The following is a 23190-nucleotide window of genomic DNA, read 5'->3' as shown; positions in this document are numbered from 1 at the left end:
TCCTGTGAGCATTAAGAGGACCTCTTTTAGCAAACTCATTATGGGTTCAGCCAAGCTCACAATGGAGCAGCCAGGTAGTGAAAGTGGATTCTACTGTATTATTTATCAAAATATTTATAATAATTATTATTATTCAAAAAGCAAGACAGAGATGAAATAAAATAATTACTGACTTCTGCCTACTACTCAACATAGTATTTTAAGAAAATTTTGTAACCAATTGACTAATCCCTAGCTGCTATTCAATCAAGAGAATAAGTAGGATTCACATCAGGCTGCAATTTCCAGATCATATTCAAACAATTATTCTGCTAATTGAAAAACTGAAAAATAACCAAAATCCTTTTGCATGATGGCTCTAACTGGAGGAGGAAGGCTACCCTTAAGAGAAGGAACAGAGATGGTGAGCTATACTGTATAAAGCAATCATAAGTGTGAACAAAATCTTTTTTTTTCCTTCTTCATGTGAATAGAAGAATACTTGATAAGGTCTGAAAAAACACAAAGTCCTTGGTGTGTTAATACATAAAAAAAAAAGATTCGAAGTATTTTCTGTTATAAAGTATGATTAGAATCTTACGTATAACAGAAAATACTTTTTCTGTTATACGTAAGATTCTAACTTCTATGAAAAATTGTAAAATTAGTTTACGATATAACTGCACAGCACACCAGGATGAATATAAAATAAGACTCACATCAATCATTAACTCTTGAATAACAAATATTTTTGTAACTCCTTCTGGGCTCTTCAGGTTTTTTTTAATTCAAAACAAGTTGGATCTTAAAATTCAAACATAAAATCAAATAGTAAGAGAAGATTTTGAGTAACAAGAACTTTTGCACATGCATTCCCCTTGTCATCTTTAAATAAGATGAACATTAAATATCATTGTTAAGTAAACCCTGTCATGCAAATGAAAGACATCTCCTCCCTAAAAGAGTTAATCGTAATTCACACTGGTTAATGGTTGATGTGAGTCTTATTTTATATTACTTTAAGAATAAAATATATATCTATTATTATAACTGGCATATGATACAGTGAATTATGGTAATAGAAATTATAGCTCAACACCCTTTCACATTTTATCATATCAAGAAGACTTCTTAGTGTAACAAAACATAAAATGACTTGAGGTGATTTTTTGATGTCATTGAAAATTTTTGCAGATTATATGTAGTAACCTAACACAAAGTATGGATATAGCAGAAAATTATATTTATGAGAGTAAGCAAATTTTTACTAACTATTGATATAAGGAATTGTCATAATGATTCGAATAATAAGAATGATGATTAAACATAAATAGATTATAATATTTATGTAATATCAATTAATTTACACAATATAAAAGTTAACATATTATCATAATTACCGTTAATATTAGGGGAATCATAAAGTAATGTCATTAAAGTAACTTGTTTACTTGTAAATAATGAAATCTTAAATTTTTTTATTTTTTTTGCAGTTTTGGGTAAAATGGCCAGCCAAATACCAGAAGAGGTACATATCCAACATTGTATACTTTTTGAGTTTCACAAGGGTAGTAACACAACAGTTGCTACCAAAAACATTTGCGATGTTTATCCAAATGCATTAGACATTCGTAAATGCCAAAGGTGGTTTTCTAAGTTCAGATCTGGTAATTTTGATCTTTCTGACTCAAATCAATCAGGAAGGCCAACAACTTTAAACAATGACGTGTTAAGGGCAGAAGTGGAAGCAAATGCATGTCAGACAATCAAGGAACTGTCAAACACTCTTAACCAATATGCAAATTGATAAAGTATGCAGAGCAGGTGTTTGGGTCCCACATAATCTGATCAAAGAAAACAAAGCTAACCAATCCACCACATGCAACATATTGCTTCAACAGCACAATACAGAAGCTTTTTTTGATTGCATGAACACTGGAGATGAAAAATGGGTCCTCTATGATAATCCAAAACACAAAAGGCAGTGGCTCTCTCTGAATGAATCGCCACAAAGTACTACTAAGCAGGCTTACATCTCAAAAAAGCACTTTTATGTGTTTGGTGAAGTATTTGCAGAATTGTTCATTTTGAAGTGCTGAAACCTGGACAAACTATGAATGCAGACCTTTACTGTGAACAATTGGATTGAGTAAATCAACCTTTAATTGAAAAGTGTCCAGCAATTGTCAACAGAAAAGGCATTATTCTGCAACATGATAATGCAAGACCACACTGTGCAAGACAAACCCCGGAAAAAATTGATGAATTGGGGTGGGATATACTGCCTTGCCTAACATTGCACCATTGAATTTCCATTTATTCCAATCACTACATTTTCTGTGACAAAAAAATTTGAAAATTTGGATGATATTCAAAATGCCATCTCCAGATATTTTGCTCAAAAACCAATTTATTTTTATTGATCTGGAATTGAAAATTTGCACACTAAATGGCAAAAGGTTGTTGATAATGAGGGTTATTACATCATTGATTAAAAATAAAAACAAGTTAAAAATTTATTTGTTTGAATTTAATGTAAAAAAAACAACATTATTTATTAGGGGGATTGGAAAGTAAACTTTATTATAACTAAATTTATGTTTATTATAACCAAAAAGTTATGAACTATAAATGATAATTGACAATTATTTATCAAAACTTCATTTATTTATATATATAAAAATAGTAACTGTTTATAATTATATATTATGATATAAAGTTAATAAAATTTATATACAGGAAAATAGCATGTGTATATTTTGTCTTCTTTTGTAGTACACTTTTCAAGGTTAAAAACAATCACTTCTTTTTAATAAAACTTTTAATAATTAAGTAATAAATTATAAATTTATTTTTCATTTAAAGTTCAAAAAATTTTCTCTCTCTTCTGATATTTGGAACATTGCCTAAATTTGACTTTTTTTTTTTTTTATAAATACTTAAAAATAAAATTCATGTTTAAAAATTTTTATAAAAGTTCTTTATTTTAAAATTTAGAAGCCAACACATTTCTTTAATTAATAAATCACTATGCTTGCAACTAATTGTAAGTAAATAATTAAATTTTTTGAGAATTTTTGTTGGTAATTTATATTTATAAATTTAAATCAATTTCTTCAAAATATTCGTAAGATTTGATTAATAGTCGTCAATCTTATGCTTATATTCATTTTCATTTTGAAATGTTTTGGTATTAATTTTGTTATCCAAAACTCAAAAACTAAACTATATAATTTTACTTCCATTTTACTTCTTAATTTTTTGGGGAGAAAAAATTGTAAGTATATATGGATTGTATTAAATGTTATATTTTAAAACAAATATGCCTACTGATAAATATTATGCAATTCTTATAAAATTCCATAAAAATTTATTTATAGATATATTTGATTTCTATTATGTATGTTTGGAGTCGGTGCTGGTTTTGAGGCTGCTGGTGAATTTTTGTTTCAGCTTTGAAGTGCTGCTCAGGTGTCTTACATATTCTAGAGCAATGAAGGGATACTGGAAGATCCAAGTTGAAAGGAATAGTATGAGCTCCAAGTTAATTAAATATCTGTTATTAATTTCAGGAATTGAACCTAACCAGGGGCTGTTGTCGAAATCCCCTCCAGATATAGAGAGGGTTGATATGCAAAAGAGAGGTCAAGGTAAACCTCGTAAGGGGGATGCTAGAGAAACTGGAAGAGGTTTTTTAACTGAAGTTGTAGAGGAGGATCCTGTGTTATTTGATGAAGATTCATTGAAGTGGAATCCGGTGGGAGTAAGAGATGCAAAAATACAGGATTATTTTACGCCATCAGTAGGTGTGGAGAAAGATCTCGGTGAGGAATCACATTACACTATTAAATCAGTTTATGCTCTAATTCAGGAGAAATTCTCTCCACTTTCTGTGGATCTGAGTGAAATTAAGGAAGAGTTAAATACATTGAAAATGAAGTATAATGATTTAAGGAAAGACTTGTGTAACTTGTCCCATAGAGTGGAAAGATTGGAATGGAATGCTAATTATGATGGTCTATTGAAGGGTAAGGTTGAATTTCAGTTGGATCAGTTGATTAATGAAAAAACGAGAAACAATATTATTAATTTTCCGTTTTTAATTAACTGATGATCCATCGGCTGAGATATCTCAATTTATAAAAAATGAGTTAGGTAAAAAGGACTTCAGTTTGTCCAGTTTAGTCAGGTTTCCTAGAAATAATACTAAATCTATAGTTAAAATTTCTCTCGCTTCGGTTTATGAGAGAAATTTAGTTCTGAAGGGATTCTGGACAACAAGGTCGAACTTGTCTAAAAGATTTAAGGAGAATATTATTCTGACAGCTGACTTGTGTAAGTGGTCTAGGGTAAGGAGGAAAAAACTGGTTACAAGAATAATACAGGAGAATTCCAATGGCCAAAAAATTATAGTTAGAGATGATTATTATATTAAGAATGGAGTTATGTTTATTTATGATATATATACAAATGAAATTATTCAATTGGACCGTTTTTTGTAAGAAACCAGAGGTCTAGCACCTGTGAACTGCCAAAGTTGATGGATGATAACAGGAAAAATGTGATAGATTTGGGAAATAATAACTTTGAGACCCGGCTAAATAATAAGAATTTGAATTCGATACTTTTGGTTTCCGAGGGGTCGGATCATTATGATTTGGCTGAAAATGTGCACATTACTTTCTGGAATATTCAAGGAATGACTAATAAGATTAATGATTGATCCATTTTGCAGTATTTGTTATCAAATGATGATGTGGGTATTTCTGAGACGTTGTCAGTCGATTCTACATTTTTGGAGAATTCGGGTCTACAGGATGTGTTCTGGATATCCCAAAGTTCAGCACTTAAGGAGCAAAGATTTGGTAGGCCAGCAGGAGGTCTTTTATTGTTGATTAAGAGATTCTTAGGTTATATGAGGTTTGTACAAACAGAACCTTGGTATATTATTGCCTTAGTTGAACTAAATCCTAAATTTAATAAATTGTGGAGAACTAGATTCCTAGGAATTTTAGTGGTATATATTAACCCATCTGCAAATCACAGTAAAATGTTTGATGAATTACAAATAGTTATTAACCATGGAAGTAATGTTACAGATTGCTGGATCTTGGGGGGGAGACTTTAATGCCTGCATTGGCAAAAAAATAGATACAGAATATCAAAGAGATAATTTGGATATTGCAAATGTTAGGAGATCCAAGAATAAAGCATTTAATTCAGCAGGAGGATGTTTGTTAAATTTATCGCAGTGTAATAATTTTTTCATCCTAAATGGAAGAATAACTGGAGACATTCCGGGAGAATATACATTACTGAGCCACAAGGGAAGATCTGTTATTGATTATATATTAGTTAATGAAGATATGCTATATTACTGCCGGTCAATGTTGGTGCTGGATTTCGATCAGTCTGACCACTTTCCAATACAGTTAATTCTTCGGAGTTTGCTTGGGGAAATAAAATCCTTGCATCCTGGCGGACAGAAGCAAGTAAGATCCGTCAATACAAGAAGTTTAAGATTCAATTTACAGAGGTTAACTAGGGAAGTTCCAGATAGATTTCAAGAAGTATTAAGTCAAGAAGATAAGTCTAGTCTGCTGGTTAATTATGAAAATTTAATTGGACTTCTAAATATGTTCTGTGTTAAAGTTTGTAATAAAGGTTTGTCGCGAAGGTTCAAACAAATTTGGTATGATAATAATTGTCATTATTATAAGAAGAAAAAACAGCAAAGCTTGAGTCGGTTTCGAAAATCTAATAAGGAAATTGACTGAAAAAATTATATTAACATTAAAAAATTTATAATCAGTTGATTAAAGCAAAAAGAAGAAGATATTATATAAACTTAAATAAATATTTAATTGAAACCAAAGACTCCAAAAAATTTTGGGAAGTGATTAGTTTTCGACGACCTGTTGACTATTGGAAAGGATCAGTTAATATAACAATCAATGAATGGTCTAAATTTTTTGATAATTTTTCTATTAGTTATAAAGACAAATTAGCAGATAGTAGTGTGGAAAAATTGGAAGAATCTGAGCTGGGACCAGTGGAAGAGATCTTTAAAATCCAAGAACTTCAATTATGTATAAAGAGGCTCAAAAATAAATTGGCCCCTGGGATATGACAGGTTGCCTAATAAGATAAAACTCCTACCTATGACAATTTTATACAATTTTAACATATATAATCAGGCAGTATAATAGATTTTATGAAATAGGTATAATTCCTAAGTCGTGGAACTGAGTGGTATTTCGAATGGTGTACAAGAAATGAGACAGGGCCAATCCGGCAAATTATCGTCCAATAGCTTTACTTTCGACATTCCGTAAACTTTTTACTACTATAGTGTCGAGAAGATTTATTGAGTGGATCAAAGAGGAGAATTTGATAAATCCAACCCAATATGCTTTTATACTGGATGGTGGTACTCAGTTGACCTTGTTTGTTTTGTTGGCCATTGTCCAGGTACAGTTAAACAAAAAAAGACATAAAGTTTATGGTTTGTTTGTCGATCTTGAAAAGGCATATGACTCTGTTAATGTTCGGGGTTTACAAAATAAAATGTTACAATATAAAGCTGATAAACATTTGGTTAATATGGTAGGTCTTTTGTTTGGCCATTTGGTTAATGTGGTAGGTCTTTTCTTTGGCATAAATACAAGGGAGATCAGGGTTGTCTTCATTCGATAGAGCGAGGTTTATTACAGGGAGACCCTTGGTCACCATATTTATTTAATTTTTATATCCATGATATTAATGATATTTTCAATAACAAAGATGATGGATTTCTGATTGGTAATACAGTGATTCAATCTATCTCTTATGCCGATGATATTGTTATTATAGCACCGACAGTGGTTGCCCTTAGAAGGAAGATACGTCTATTAACCATGTACTTTTCTCAATTGGATTTGAACATTAATCCTAAGAAATATCACATAATGATTTTTAGAAATGGAACAAGAATGCCTAAAAAGCATATGTCTTTCTTTATTAATAATACAGAAATTAGTATAGTCAATGAAAAAAAGTTTCTAGGAGTGGTTTTTTCACCATTACTTTCCTTTAAGAGTCAAATTAAAAATATGATGGCTAAGTCTAATCGATTAATCCAAGGTATTGTGAAGTTGTTTTCTAGGACTAGTTTGGGTATGATCCAAACACAATTTAAGTTATTTCAGTCTTTGGTTTTCAAGTCGATAAGTTATGCTTCTCCTATATGGTGTCTCTCCAATGTTCAAAAGTTGGACACTATTCAAAATAAATTTATACATAGATTGTTTTGGTTAGATTATAAAACTCCAGGTAGTATACTAAGATTGGAGATAAGTAGATTTAGTCTCATGGTGCTATTTATTAAAAGATGTATAAAGTTATTAATTAAGGTAAGAGATGGTAGTGTAATTACATTTAACCTTTTAAATCAATTATATAAAAATTCCATTAATAAATTTTTGAAAAGGAATTGGATATCAAACTTGTCTAAAATAATTAATGGTTATGGCAGTTCGATTGAACCATTTATATTTTCTCCGAAACTTGGGGAGGAGATGTATCATCATTTAATCTGGAATGTACTAGAAATTTCACTAATGCAAGATATAGAGGATACTCGCTTACGAATATCATTGAATCATTATAGTTCAATACTATTGTACCCAAGTAATAATAGTTACATATTTTTGAGCTTACCATTTTGTGTGAAGAGACTTTTTATACAGCTTCAACTTAATGCTAGTACATTGGTGATAGACAATAAAGTATATATATACGAGAATAACTTATGCCCAAGATGTCTTATGCCTTTTTCTAAATTTCATCTGATTTGTGAATGTAAGAAGAGTTTAGAGTTGAGACAGAGATATGATCTATTCGATTTTGGAGGATGTGAATCGGTGGAAGCAATGTATGTGATGTTCCATTGTGCAACCCAAAAAAATGTTTACAATTTAAATAATTATGTTAAGAAGTTTTTTGATGTTTGATTGAATTTTAATGATACTGATGATAAAGACAAGGAGTAGAACTCCCTTTGTAACAGGCAGTTGCCTTCTATTAATAAATAAATTTTGAATTGAATATTTACAAAATATTGTAAAAGTTTTTAAAAATCATTTCTACAAAACAGAAATATAAAACACAAAAAAAAAAATAAATAAAAATAAAAAAATAAAAAAAGATTTCTATTATGTATCCAATATTTATTTTAGGTATCTAAACAGAGGAAGAAACAAGTCAATTATTAGTACATCCTTTTACTGATTGATATAAATAGTCAAAAGATTTTAAACAATTTATCTCTTGATTTATTCAACAACAGTTTTATACTAATCTAATTTCTTAGTTTTGTAATATCATGTACAGATTATTATATGTAGATATTTAAATTTGTTTAATTTAATAGACAATTATTTTGTTATTTATGAGCAAGAGAATATTAATTTTTAGCAGTTATCTCCAGTCTTTTGGGAACTCTATTATAGTAGAGAATAAAGAATTAAAGAATATAAAATTTAAAATACTGCTTAAAATTTTTAATTATTTTAAGTTTAAAACACCTTCATTCTTTTTTTTTTTAGATCTGTTGATTGTCCCTAATTGCTTCTTGCTTTGAATTGTTTGTTCTATTTTAACAAGATAACAATTACTCAAAATATATATTAAAACCAAATTGCAATTTCTTGTCCATTTGAGCATTTCATTTGTGTAATTTTTCAAAACAGAAAATTTTCTCAAGTTTTAAATTGTAAATGCTCACAGTAAAAAAATTATAATTAAATTATTTACTCCTTCAATTATCTTATTTCTCTAATTCCACTCTTTTTGTATCTATAAAATTTAAGTTTCGAAACTTTTAATTTCAAAGGTTTATATTCAAATATATAAATATATTCAAATTGATTTTATTGCATTTAAAACTTTTTAGTAAAAGTATATAATATATATATTTAATATCATTGAAAAAATTAATTATAACAGTAATGCTTTAGAATAAGTATTATGTATTTAAGACTAAATATTAAAAAATCAATTTTCACAAGTTTTACTACTGTAACTTTTCTATTAATCCATTTTCAAAGATGTTTTCCTCTGACTTCTTCCAAATCCACATACATCACACCACTATGGATCAATATTACATATATCCTTAGGTTAGAAAAACTATCAACTCCCTTTTATATATAAACACATAAAATATACACTGCAAATATTATTTTATATATTGGGTTGTTCGGAAAGTAAGTTCGGTTTTTTTTCCGTGGAAAAAAACGCAATATTCTTATGATAAATAGATATTTTATTGAATTATATGTTACCATTTTGGTCAAATACCTGTTGTCATCGTTTCTGGTAGTAGCATGATTTCACATTCATAAAAGTTTTGATCGTTGCTTACAAGAAACCGATCCAAGTGCTTTTTGACATTGTCATTTCAAGTAAATGTCTTACAGTTAAAAAAATTGTACAGACTGGAACAAGTAATAATCTGAGTGTGCTCGATCTGGCGAATACGGTTGGTGTGATAGCATGTCCCATCTAAGTTATAACAGTTTCTGACAAGTTAGCAAACTTGTGTGAAATTTGACATTATCGTGATAAACACTACAGCTGTTTTTTTAATCAATTCTGGCTGGTTTTTTCTGTTTGATGATATTATGCAATTTGTTTACTCGAACTCAGTACACTTTCGAATCAATTGTTAAATTGTCTGGTAAAAGCATAACTGGCATATGATATAGTGAATTATGGTAATAGAAATTATAGCTCAACACCCTTTCACATTTTATCATATCAAGAAGACTTCTTNAAAAATTGTACAGACTGGAACAAGTAATAATCTGAGTGTGCTCGATCTGGCGAATACGGTTGGTGTGATAGCATGTCCCATCTAAGTTATAACAGTTTCTGACAAGTTAGCAAACTTGTGTGAAATTTGACATTATCGTGATAAACACTACAGCTGTTTTTTTAATCAATTCTGGCTGGTTTTTTTCTGTTTGATGATATTATGCAATTTGTTTACTCGAACTCAGTACACTTTCGAATCAATTGTTAAATTGTCTGGTAAAAGCTCTAAAAAATATTTCCTTAATATCCCACCAAATAGAGCATTTCTCTTTAAGAACTCGTGGAATTCATATATCGAGCTTTGAAACGAAACCAATTTGTTTCTAGTACTCATAAACAGTTCAATTTGACAAATTTAATCTCTTAATGATTTCACGTGTTGTTATTCCACAGTTTGCTTCAATCGGTACTTTTATTTTGTTTTCATTGGCTTCAATTGGCCATCTATAACGTGGTGCATCTTCAATATTGAAACTGCGAGAACAAAATTTTGTAAACCAGTTTTGGCACTGTCGTTCTGTAAACACATCTCCGCCATACATGTCACACAATTTTTTTCTCGCTTGAACAGCATTTTAATTTTTTGGTAATAAAAAAGCAAAATATGCCGAAGATGCTGCTTTCAATCTTCCATATTTGATGGGACACAAAAAATAAACAATTGCACAAAATCAAAGAAAATTTTTTACAAATAAGCCATAAAATGCTAGCTGTCAAAATATATAATGATAATACAGTTTAGAACGAAAATGGCGGGAAAAATACCACTAATCCGTCTAGTGGTAAAAAAACAAACTTACTTTCCAAACAACCCAATAATAATCAATCATTTCAACACAATCTTACCAAAAAATTCTCTCTCAAAAGTATAAAAATAAATATTTATTAGTAATTACATTATTGGATAGTGCAATGATTTTTGAAAGTGAAAAGCATTATAGACATCAATAAGAGAAAAAAAAACTGTCATTTTAGTGTTAAAAGTGGTCAAATAAAGACAATATTATACTAATAAAACAATTTTTTTTTTCTGTTTTTACTTGAAGAAAATGGTTATATATTATCATCAAAAGCACATATAATCATATTTGCTTTCTAAATTTAATATTGTCTTTATTTCATTTCTCTTCTAACACCAAAAAGACAGTTCCATTGATTTACTCTGGTGTGGTATTAATATTAATATATTGCTTTTTAATTAAAGAAATAATTATCCATTAATTAAATTAATGTTAGCTTATCTCAAATGCTAATGTCTATTATCCTTTAATACATAAAATTTAACTGAGTTGTCAATAAGGTAAATGCAGCAAAAACTGTTTCTAAAATCAAGAACTTATTTTCTATACAGGAAAAAACTTTTAATTCTTCTTTAACACTTCATCTTTTTATGCATATACATTCGAACAACATATAATTTCATTATATTTAAATTTTTGAACATTTTAACTGTTTCATTAGTAAATTTCCAAATTTAAGCTATTAACAATTTCACTATATATTTTAAATAAAATTATATTTAAACAAAACACAAAATTGTTCTAATTCACATATTAATCATTGTAATTATTAAATAATAAGAAATAGATATAACATGTAAGATAATTTTGAATATTTTGATATTAATAATATATAGAATTATATCCCTTAAATAAAACTGACTATATTAATAAATATAAAACATAAGTCAGACTAACCATTCAGGACCAAACTTTAAAGCAGTTTCAGACATTTTAAACTTTTTCTGATAAGAGCAAATTTACTAGAAATGAAAAAATAAATTTTTAATAAATAAACTGTATATATTGAAAAATTATAAATACATTATTTAAATGTAAATACAAAATTAAAATAACAAACTATTATTAGTAAAGTTAATATATTAAAATCAATGACAAAAAAAACCCAGTAAAGAATATTTAATGAGTAAACAAACATTTTTGCTGTTTTTAACAGTAATTAAGTTAATAAATTCTATACATATAAAACTCTAACCTTGAAATTCTCTCAGCAGAGTGATGAAAGTCTAGAAAAAACAAACACTTTCAATCTATGTCCAAGACCTGCTTCAGGTTACAATTTTTCAGAAATAAAATACTATAGGCTTTGATGTTTGAAAACGAAATATGCAGAATTCCAGAGAAATTCAAATTTAAAACCAAAGATTGACCAATAGGATGTGCCAAATATAGATGTTGTAATGTGATTTTATAACAACCTATCAAATAGGGCCTGCCATGCTTATGAAATCTGCTTTTCTTCCTTAAAGTTTATACATTGTCCTTAAATGTCTGCTTTAAAAATTTCAAGTGCCTCCAATACCTTGAGTTGGTCCATATTTGCCAATGTTCTAATCAATGTAGCCTGTAAAAAAGGACGAATAACATCATCATCACCAAAGAACAAAAAGGCAAGGGGTTGCCCCTCCAAATAAAACATTGTATGAAAAAAACAAAACAACGCCCCCCCAAAAAAAGACAGACAATAAAAAAAGAACAAATAAACAAAAAGCTACATTGATTAAAACAGCAGAAAACACAGACCAACTCAAGGTACTAGAAACACTTGAAATTTTTAAAGCAGACATTTAAGGACAATGTATAAACTTTAAGGAAGAAAAGCAGATTTCATAAGCATGGCAGGCCCTATTTGATAGGTTGTTATAAAATCACATTACATCATCTATATTTGGCACATCCTATTGGTCAATCTTTGGTTTTAAATTTGAATTTCTCTGGAATTCTGCATATTTCATTTTCAAACATCAAAGCCTATAGTATTTTATTTCTGAAAAATTGTAACCTGAAGCAGGTCTTGGACATAGATTGAAAGCATTTTTTTTCTGGACTTTCATCACTTTGCTGGGAGAATTTCAAGGTTAGAGAGTTTATCTGTATACATTCCAAAAAAGAACACAAAATAAAACATATATTTCAAAAATGAAAAAGTACACGTGTACCAAAATATATGTTCTATTTTGTGTTTTCTTCTAGAATGTATTAAATAACAGAAATTTGCAAATATTATGGCATCAACACTTTAAGAGAGACAAAAGCTCAGTTTTAATTTGCTAAGTTTCAGATGGGAGATTTTAGCTTGAAAGATGATGAGTGCTCTGGTTGATCAATCATGGTCAATAGTGATGATCTCTGGTTAAAGCCAATCCAAGAACTACCACAAGAGAATTGGCTATAAAATTAAATTTAAGTCAAAAAGGTATATGCAACGATCTTAAAAGGCTTGGAAAAGTTCCTAAGCTAGGTTTGTAGGTTCCACGTGAGTTAACAGAAACTGATCTTGCACAATGATTAAGTATTACAGGATTATTATTCAATTATCAAAAGAAAGATCCATCTTTAGATCAAGTAATTACTGGAGATGAAAAATGAATATTATACTCTAAAATTCAATGGAAATGGTTGTGGCTAAATCCAACAAAGCCCTCAACACCCACACCAAAAAGTAGACTGCACCCAAAAAAGTAATGAGTAGTGATGTAACAAATATTAGGTTACTATTCAGTATTCGGCGTATTTTTCGCTATTCGGCCAAATACGAATATTTAATTGCTATTTGGCTGAATACCGAATACCTAAAAACAGGAGTAAGAAATAACAAAAACACAGTAAATTAATCATTTTGATATTTAGATTTAATGTTATTGGGTTAGTGTTGTTTGTTTATATTTATTTATAATTTATAATATGCACAAAATAAAAAAGAAAATAATATTAGTCACATGTATTCACAATTTNAATCATTTTGATATTTAGATTTAATGTTATTGGGTTAGTGTTGTTTGTTTATATTTATTTATAATTTATAATATGCACAAAATAAAAAAGAAAATAATATTAGTCACATGTATTCACAATTTATAATTACAAAAATCAGCACACGTACAAACCTATTTGTTCGAGAATCGTCACACATCTGAAAGTCTGACCCTGCCTATTCTTTTTAAGCGCTCGTCTTTGCTCTTCTTTTTCTCTTTCCTCTATCGCTCTAGTTTACGTATGCCTATGCATACATCACAATACGCACTCACGATACTTTTGATTCGTAACTTTTCTGTCGTAGACTTCCAAGTTTACAATTACGTGACTCATAGCCTGGTGATAACGGAGAAAAGAGACACATAGGACGTCGGAATAAGTCACAGTTATGATTTCACAAATTTGAGACAGCTCGGTAGCCCAAATGGCCCCAGGCTTTCGCCCGTGCATGCTAAGTGACTTTCATTACAAGCATTTAGCTTTCCGAAGTCTATGACAACAATTGTTTGGTACTGACGGCCGCAAATTTCGTGCCAATAAGCTGCCTCCATTTGTTCGATTATGCTATCAACTCAATCTTGTATTTATTTTCACATTTTCACTTCACAGTCCTTCTCTGTTCTTTTTCTGTTATTTACACGTGTAGGTCATTTCATTGTTATCTATATTTGATATCATCATTTATCACATATTGCCATGACACTCGTGTCTGTCCGCTATAACTGTCAAGAATTAACGCGACTGGTGAAGCGTAGTGACAATCATCGTGTTAAACTTGCGCATGCTCAGAAGATAGAAGGATCGCTTTTGGCTTCTCAAGTGTCGTAAATAAAAGTTTGCTATGCCATCGACAAGGACAGTTCATCTTTATTGTTTATACAGTTGTCTTCTCTTGCTGTTTTATAGATATATATCGCTTCCATCCAGCGCAAATGGTGTATTAGCTGTATAGTGTATTATGAACTACTAGATCTGAACCAGATCATAAATGCCAATGCATATTGTGAATAATTAGATCTTTTAAGCAAAGCATTAAAAGACAAAGATCAGCACTAATAAACTGCCAGGGAATATACTGTATCATGACAACACAAAACCACAGATTGCCAAAGTAACCCTAGAAAAAATAAGTGAATTACAGTAAGAAGTTTTGCCTCATCCACCATATTCTCTATATTTGATACCCTCAGATTATTATTTGTTTAGATCTTCACAGAATTATTTTGATAAAAAAAAAGTTCGGTCAAACTGATGAAGTCAAAAATGCTATTGTGGAATATATTGCCTCAATATCTGAGAACTTTTTCAGAAAAGGAATTGAGAAATTGGTAGAAAGATAGCAACTAATGATATAACAAAATGGATCATATTTAATTGATTAATTGTTTGTATTTGTAAGTTAAATATACATGGTAATGTTTAAAATGAACATAAAAAGTGCAAAGATTTATTACTCAACCTAATAAAAATACTACATGTTCTACAAGAATAACAATTTATAGTAATTAAATTTATAGTAAACAATTAAATTTATAGTAATTCAACATAATAAATTTAAAAAATTAACTATTTATTTTGTACTTAAAATTAATGCATTAGCATATTTAGTCAACCAAAAGTACTGTATTATCCTATTGGAATGCAATATAAATTAGTTTTATTCAGATAAATATAAATATATAATAAACAGGGTGATTAGTCGTGAACCAGAAGAGCTGGACCTCATTAATAATTTCGTCAAATAAAGCAAATTACTCACAGACAAAAAGTGTCTTAACAAATTATTTGTTTCGATAATAAATTATTGTTATAAAAATAAAGATTATTTTCCATGAAAAAAATATATTATTACATTCTATCAAAATTTGAGCCAGCTCTAGATAAACAGCACAAGGAGATATCGAATACAGAAATCCACAACTAGTTTCTGCCATTTGGCAATCTGGTGAAATATACCAGAGTTTATGGAGCATTAGGAATGGCTCCATTAAGCCTCCCAATTCCCAGTGTATTCTTCACTGCACTTGGGAGTTTGCAAATCACTACACATTTTATAATCTTTGAAAATCAAGTCTTTTATAATTCTTAATTATTTGGTAATTCATAATTATTATGTTTACTTTTCTTCATTTTATTTTGTGATTTGACAAACATACGTTAAATAATTTGTATACTGTTTTTACTCATTTTATTGCAGATATTTACTGCATTTCTTTCAATTTTAAATGCCTCTTACAAATTTTAGATGCTAGGACTTAGAGCAATTACATATTTTAAATCTGCCACTATATTCTTCATAACTTTGATGATGAATGCCTAATGCTATAAACCAGTCATGTTTATTATTTTATTGGGTTAAAATCCTGATTTTTATTATGGTATTAACCTAATAATAGAAATTCTTTGTGTCCAAGAGCTACCATTGAAAACAATCACAAATGAATGAAAGCAATCACAAATATTTAATGTTCAAAATCATAAATATCAAATGTATAAGATTATGATTTGTTCATACAAAGACATATATAAAATATTGTAAGAAATAAAATAGGCAGTTTAACTTATATTAAACTTTATATTAAATAAATTCAAAGCACTCACAACTTCAGCAACAGCAACAGATAGTTAAATAGTTTAGACCAAGAAATACTCAAAAATCATAAAAAAATAAAATTCAAACAATACATATGAAAAGTTCAATACACATTAGCATTAAAAAGTAACAAAAGAGAAAAACTAATTAAAAATAAAATGTCTGGCTAAATAAGTAATATATACAGATATAAATTGAAGATTACAGTACTATACTAGAAGATTGTTGTACTTTTTGTGTTTTTTAAAAAAATTTTTTAAATACTTTTAATTTTTATTCCTTTTACTTTCATTTTATTATTTATTTAGTTTTATTTATATAAGTATATACCAGCATTAAATTAAATAATTTATGCAAGCAACTATTTAATACTTTTTCTTTGATTTTTTAAAAACTAGTACTGTTTTACAGCTTTACAATAATTTTACATCATTTTATATCACCAGTTTTATTTTACAAAAGAAAACATTTTTTAAATTCCATAATAATTTACATAGATAAAAAAAAAACTAATTTTAGCTAATCAATATTTACTTTATCACAGTTTAATCTTCTTTTTAATCTTTACTTTTATTTTTTAAATGGCTTTTAGATTATATTTCAATATACAATCTATATTTGTGACATTCTCCCAGTTAAATTTTTTTAGGTTTTATTTTTTAAATCCTACACTTAATATTCAGCATAAGACATTTTACATTATTTTTTTTCTTGTGTTAATATTATACTAAAACTGGAAATTTCCCTGTAAAGCATGACAGAATAATTTTTATGAGAAAGTAGAGATTGAAGAATTGAAAAGAGTAAATACTTCAAGAAATTCAAGAAGAGTTGCTAATATTTTTACAAATAAGTAGTTATACTATCTGTTGTAACATAAGAATGAGCTACAAAACATAATTTCACCTGGAGTGGACAAAAATACTAGGCCTAGAGTTATCGAGAATTCACTTACATAAACAGATTTAAGCCTTTATATTAAAGTAATATTAAAATTGTTCTTTATAAAATTTCTTTATACACTATATTCTGAGTAAACACTATTGTCTTTTAAAAGATTTCCTTGCTGTCTTCCTTTAGTAATAGACACCTTAACATTGTTTTGATAATTGACATGTTGCTGTTTCTGCAGTCATTTCTTAATTTCACATTGATAAAACAAAGATAAATTGTATGTATGTTAGTTAGAAGAGTAATAACACTTTCTAAATAATGAGCTCTTTAAATTATTACAGTGGAACCTCGCTTAACTAGCACCTTGCATAATGAGTAATTCGCTTAATGAGCAAAACAAATTGTAAAAAAATGAATCGCTTAACAAGTGACATTTAATGAGTGACAAGGAAAGGGGAAGTCCTGGACTATGGGCATGCTCCATCAGTCTGTGTTTAGCATTCGTTCTGCTAGCATCTTAGTATTGCTTGTAATCACACATTTTTCCAAACTTGTGTTCACACATATTAAGTATAAACATCGACAACCATAGCTCATTATATAATAAACACACCAAACGACATGCCAAATTCTTGGGCTCAGTAAAGGCTATAATTAAATATTAGAAATTAATTAATTTGACTACAGGTAGATAGTTATGCTGCCATCTCGTATTAAATTTAATGACCAATTCTAAATTAAATTCTATAAATGTCTAAATTAAAAATTATTTATTTATAATTATTAAATTTAATAAGAGATGGCAGCATAACTACCTACCTCTAGTCAAATTAATTAATTTCTAATATTTAATTATAGCCTTTACATAGCCCAAGAATTTGGCATGTCGTTTGGTGTGTTTATTATATAATGAGCTATGGTTGTCGATGTTTATACTTAATATGTGTGAACACAAGTTTGGAAAAATGTGTGATTACAAGCAATACTAAGATGCTAGCAGAACGAATGCTAAACACAGACTGATGGAGCATGCCCATAGTCCAGGACTTCCCCTTTCCTTATCACTCATTAAATGTCACTTGTTAAGCGATTCATTTTTTTACAATTTGTTTTGCTCATTAAGCGAATTACTCATTATGCAAGGTGCTAGTTAAGCGAGGTTCCACTGTAATAATTTAAAGAGCTCATTATTTAGAAAGTGTTATTACTCTTCTAACTAACATACATACAATTTATCTTTGTTTTATCAATGTGAAATTAAGAAATGACTGCAGAAACAGCAACATGTCAATTATCAAAACAATGTTAAGGTGTCTATTACTAAAGGAAGACAGCAAGGAAATCTTTTAAAAGACAATAGTGTTTACTCAGAATATAGTGTATAAAGAAATTTTATAAAGAACAATTTTAATATTACTTTAATATAAAGGCTTAAATCTGTTTATGTAAGTGAATTCTCGATAACTCTAGGCCTAGTATTTTTGTCCACTCCAGGTGAAATTATGTTTTGTAGCTCATTCTTATGTTACAACAGATAGTATAACTACTTATTTGTAAAAATATTAGCAACTCTTCTTGAATTTCTTGAAGTATTTACTCTTTTCAATTCTTCAATCTCTACTTTCTCATAAAAATTATTCTGTCATGCTTTACAGGGAAATTTCCAGTTTTAGTATAATATTAACACAAGAAAAAAAATAATGTAAAATGTCTTATGCTGAATATTAAGTGTAGGATTTAAAAAATAAAACCTAAAAAAATTTAACTGGGAGAATGTCACAAATATAGATTGTATATTGAAATATAATCTAAAAGCCATTTAAAAAATAAAAGTAAAGATTAAAAAGAAGATTAAACTGTGATAAAGTAAATATTGATTAGCTAAAATTAGTTTTTTTTTATCTATGTAAATTATTATGGAATTTAAAAAATGTTTTCTTTTGTAAAATAAAACTGGTGATATAAAATGATGTAAAATTATTGTAAAGCTGTAAAACAGTACTAGTTTTTAAAAAATCAAAGAAAAAGTATTAAATAGTTGCTTGCATAAATTATTTAATTTAATGCTGGTATATACTTATATAAATAAAACTAAATAAATAATAAAATGAAAGTAAAAGGAATAAAAATTAAAAGTATTTAAAAAATTTTTTTAAAAAACACAAAAAGTACAACAATCTTCTAGTATAGTACTGTAATCTTCAATTTATATCTGTATATATTACTTATTTAGCCAGACATTTTATTTTTAATTAGTTTTTCTCTTTTGTTACTTTTTAATGCTAATGTGTATTGAACTTTTCATATGTATTGTTTGAATTTTATTTTTTTATGATTTTTGAGTATTTCTTGGTCTAAACTATTTAACTATCTGTTGCTGTTGCTGAAGTTGTGAGTGCTTTGAATTTATTTAATATAAAGTTTAATATAAGTTAAACTGCCTATTTTATTTCTTACAATATTTTATATATGTCTTTGTATGAACAAATCATAATCTTATACATTTGATATTTATGATTTTGAACATTAAATATTTGTGATTGCTTTCATTCATTTGTGATTGTTTTCAATGGTAGCTCTTGGACACAAAGAATTTCTATTATTAGGTTAATACCATAATAAAAATCAGGATTTTAACCCAATAAAATAATAAACATGACTGGTTTATAGCATTAGGCATTCATCATCAAAGTTATGAAGAATATAGTGGCAGATTTAAAATATGTAATTGCTCTAAGTCCTAGCATCTAAAATTTGTAAGAGGCATTTAAAATTGAAAGAAATGCAGTAAATATCTGCAATAAAATGAGTAAAAACAGTATACAAATTATTTAACGTATGTTTGTCAAATCACAAAATAAAATGAAGAAAAGTAAACATAATAATTATGAATTACCAAATAATTAAGAATTATAAAAGACTTGATTTTCAAAGATTATAAAATGTGTAGTGATTTGCAAACTCCCAAGTGCAGTGAAGAATACACTGGGAATTGGGAGGCTTAATGGAGCCATTCCTAATGCTCCATAAACTCTGGTATATTTCACCAGATTGCCAAATGGCAGAAACTAGTTGTGGATTTCTGTATTCGATATCTCCTTGTGCTGTTTATCTAGAGCTGGCTCAAATTTTGATAGAATGTAATAATATATTTTTTTCATGGAAAATAATCTTTATTTTTATAACAATAATTTATTATCGAAACAAATAATTTGTTAAGACACTTTTTGTCTGTGAGTAATTTGCTTTATTTGACGAAATTATTAATGAGGTCCAGCTCTTCTGGTTCACGACTAATCACCCTGTTTATTATATATTTATATTTATCTGAATAAAACTAATTTATATTGCATTCCAATAGGATAATACAGTACTTTTGGTTGACTAAATATGCTAATGCATTAATTTTAAGTACAAAATAAATAGTTAATTTTTTAAATTTATTATGTTGAATTACTATAAATTTAATTGTTTACTATAAATTTAATTACTATAAATTGTTATTCTTGTAGAACATGTAGTATTTTTATTAGGTTGAGTAATAAATCTTTGCACTTTTTATGTTCATTTTAAACATTACCATGTATATTTAACTTACAAATACAAACAATTAATCAATTAAATATGATCCATTTTGTTATATCATTAGTTGCTATCTTTCTACCAATTTCTCAATTCCTTTTCTGAAAAAGTTCTCAGATATTGAGGCAATATATTCCACAATAGCATTTTTGACTTCATCAGTTTGACCGAACTTTTTTTTTATCAAAATAATTCTGTGAAGATCTAAACAAATAATAATCTGAGGGTATCAAATATAGAGAATATGGTGGATGAGGCAAAACTTCTTACTGTAATTCACTTATTTTTTCTAGGGTTACTTTGGCAATCTGTGGTTTTGTGTTGTCATGATACAGTATATTCCCTGGCAGTTTATTAGTGCTGATCTTTGTCTTTTAATGCTTTGCTTAAAAGATCTAATTATTCACAATATGCATTGGCATTTATGATCTGGTTCAGATCTAGTAGTTCATAATACACTATACAGCTAATACACCATTTGCGCTGGATGGAAGCGATATATATCTATAAAACAGCAAGAGAAGACAACTGTATAAACAATAAAGATGAACTGTCCTTGTCGATGGCATAGCAAACTTTTATTTATGACACTTGAGAAGCCAAAAGCGATCCTTCTATCTACTGAGCATGCGCAAGTTTAACACGATGATTGTCACTACGCTTCACCAGTCGCGTTAATTCTTGACAGTTATAGCGGACAGACACGAGTGTCATGGCAATATGTGATAAATGATGATATCAAATATAGATAACAATGAAATGACCTACACGTGTAAATAACAGAAAAAGAACAGAGAAGGACTGTGAAGTGAAAATGTGAAAATAAATACAAGATTGAGTTGATAGCATAATCGAACAAATGGAGGCAGCTTATTGGCACGAAATTTGCGGCCGTCAGTACCAAACAATTGTTGTCATAGACTTCGGAAAGCTAAATGCTTGTAATGAAAGTCACTTAGCATGCACGGGCGAAAGCCTGGGGCCATTTGGGCTACCGAGCTGTCTCAAATTTGTGAAATCATAACTGTGACTTATTCCGACGTCCTATGTGTCTCTTTTCTCCGTTATCACCAGGCTATGAGTCACGTAATTGTAAACTTGGAAGTCTACGACAGAAAAGTTACGAATCAAAAGTATCGTGAGTGCGTATTGTGATGTATGCATAGGCATACGTAAACTAGAGCGATAGAGGAAAGAGAAAAAGAAGAGCAAAGACGAGCGCTTAAAAAGAATAGGCAGGGTCAGACTTTCAGATGTGTGACGATTCTCGAACAAATAGGTTTGTACGTGTGCTGATTTTTGTAATTATAAATTGTGAATACATGTGACTAATATTATTTTCTTTTTTATTTTGTGCATATTATAAATTATAAATAAATATAAACAAACAACACTAACCCAATAACATTAAATCTAAATATCAAAATGATTAATTTACTGTGTTTTTGTTATTTCTTACTCCTGTTTTTAGGTATTCGGTATTCAGCCAAATAGCAATTAAATATTCGTATTTGGCCGAATAGCGAAAAATACGCCGAATACTGAATAGTAACCTAATATTTGTTACATCACTACTCATTACTTTTTTGGGTGCAGTCTACTTTTTGGTGTGGGTGTTGAGGGCTTTGTTGGATTTAGCCACAACCATTTCCATTGAATTTTAGAGTATAATATTCATTTTTCATCTCCAGTAATTACTTGATCTAAAGATGGATCTTTCTTTTGATAATTGAATAATAATCCTGTAATACTTAATCATTGTGCAAGATCAGTTTCTGTTAACTCACGTGGAACCTACAAACCTAGCTTAGGAACTTTTCCAAGCCTTTTAAGATCGTTGCATATACCTTTTTGACTTAAATTTAATTTTATAGCCAATTCTCTTGTGGTAGTTCTTGGATTGGCTTTAACCAGAGATCATCACTATTGACCATGATTGATCAACCAGAGCACTCATCATCTTTCAAGCTAAAATCTCCCATCTGAAACTTAGCAAATTAAAACTGAGCTTTTGTCTCTCTTAAAGTGTTGATGCCATAATATTTGCAAATTTCTGTTATTTAATACATTCTAGAAGAAAACACAAAATAGAACATATATTTTGGTACACGTGTACTTTTTCATTTTTGAAATATATGTTTTATTTTGTGTTCTTTTTTGGAATGTATACAGATAAACTCTCTAACCTTGAAATTCTCCCAGCAAAGTGATGAAAGTCCAGAAAAAAAATGCTTTCAATCTATGTCCAAGACCTGCTTCAGGTTACAATTTTTCAGAAATAAAATACTATAGGCTTTGATGTTTGAAAATGAAATATGCAGAATTCCAGAGAAATTCAAATTTAAAACCAAAGATTGACCAATAGGATGTGCCAAATATAGATGTTGTAATGTGATTTTATAACAACCTATCAAATAGGCCTGCCATGCTTATGAAATCTGCTTTTCTTCCTTAAAGTTTATACATTGTCCTTAAATGTCTGCTTTAAAAATTTCAAGTGTTTCCAATACC

General features: G+C 28.7%; 1 protein-coding gene across 3 annotated transcripts in view; it reads right to left on the bottom strand.

Moving 5' to 3' along the window:
• LOC111632102 (GRB10-interacting GYF protein 2-like) overlaps positions 1-23190 on the bottom strand; it is a 94952-nt gene that overhangs the window by 35900 nt on the left and 35862 nt on the right. For all 3 annotated transcript variants that reach the window (XM_023376469.1, XM_023376471.1, XM_023376470.1), the window contains exon 2: positions 11532-11596. In XM_023376469.1, coding sequence (XP_023232237.1) covers positions 11532-11566 — 35 coding nt within the window. In that variant the 5' untranslated portion in view covers positions 11567-11596. The remainder of the gene's footprint in view (positions 1-11531; positions 11597-23190) is intronic.

This window comes from Centruroides sculpturatus, unplaced genomic scaffold, assembly GCF_000671375.1.
Source record: "Centruroides sculpturatus isolate CEXI.00-Female unplaced genomic scaffold, Cexi_2.0 scaffold748, whole genome shotgun sequence".
NCBI lineage: Eukaryota > Metazoa > Arthropoda > Arachnida > Scorpiones > Buthidae > Centruroides > Centruroides sculpturatus.
Note: the sequence above shows the minus strand (reverse complement) of the source record. Positions and strands in the feature narration are given on the sequence as shown.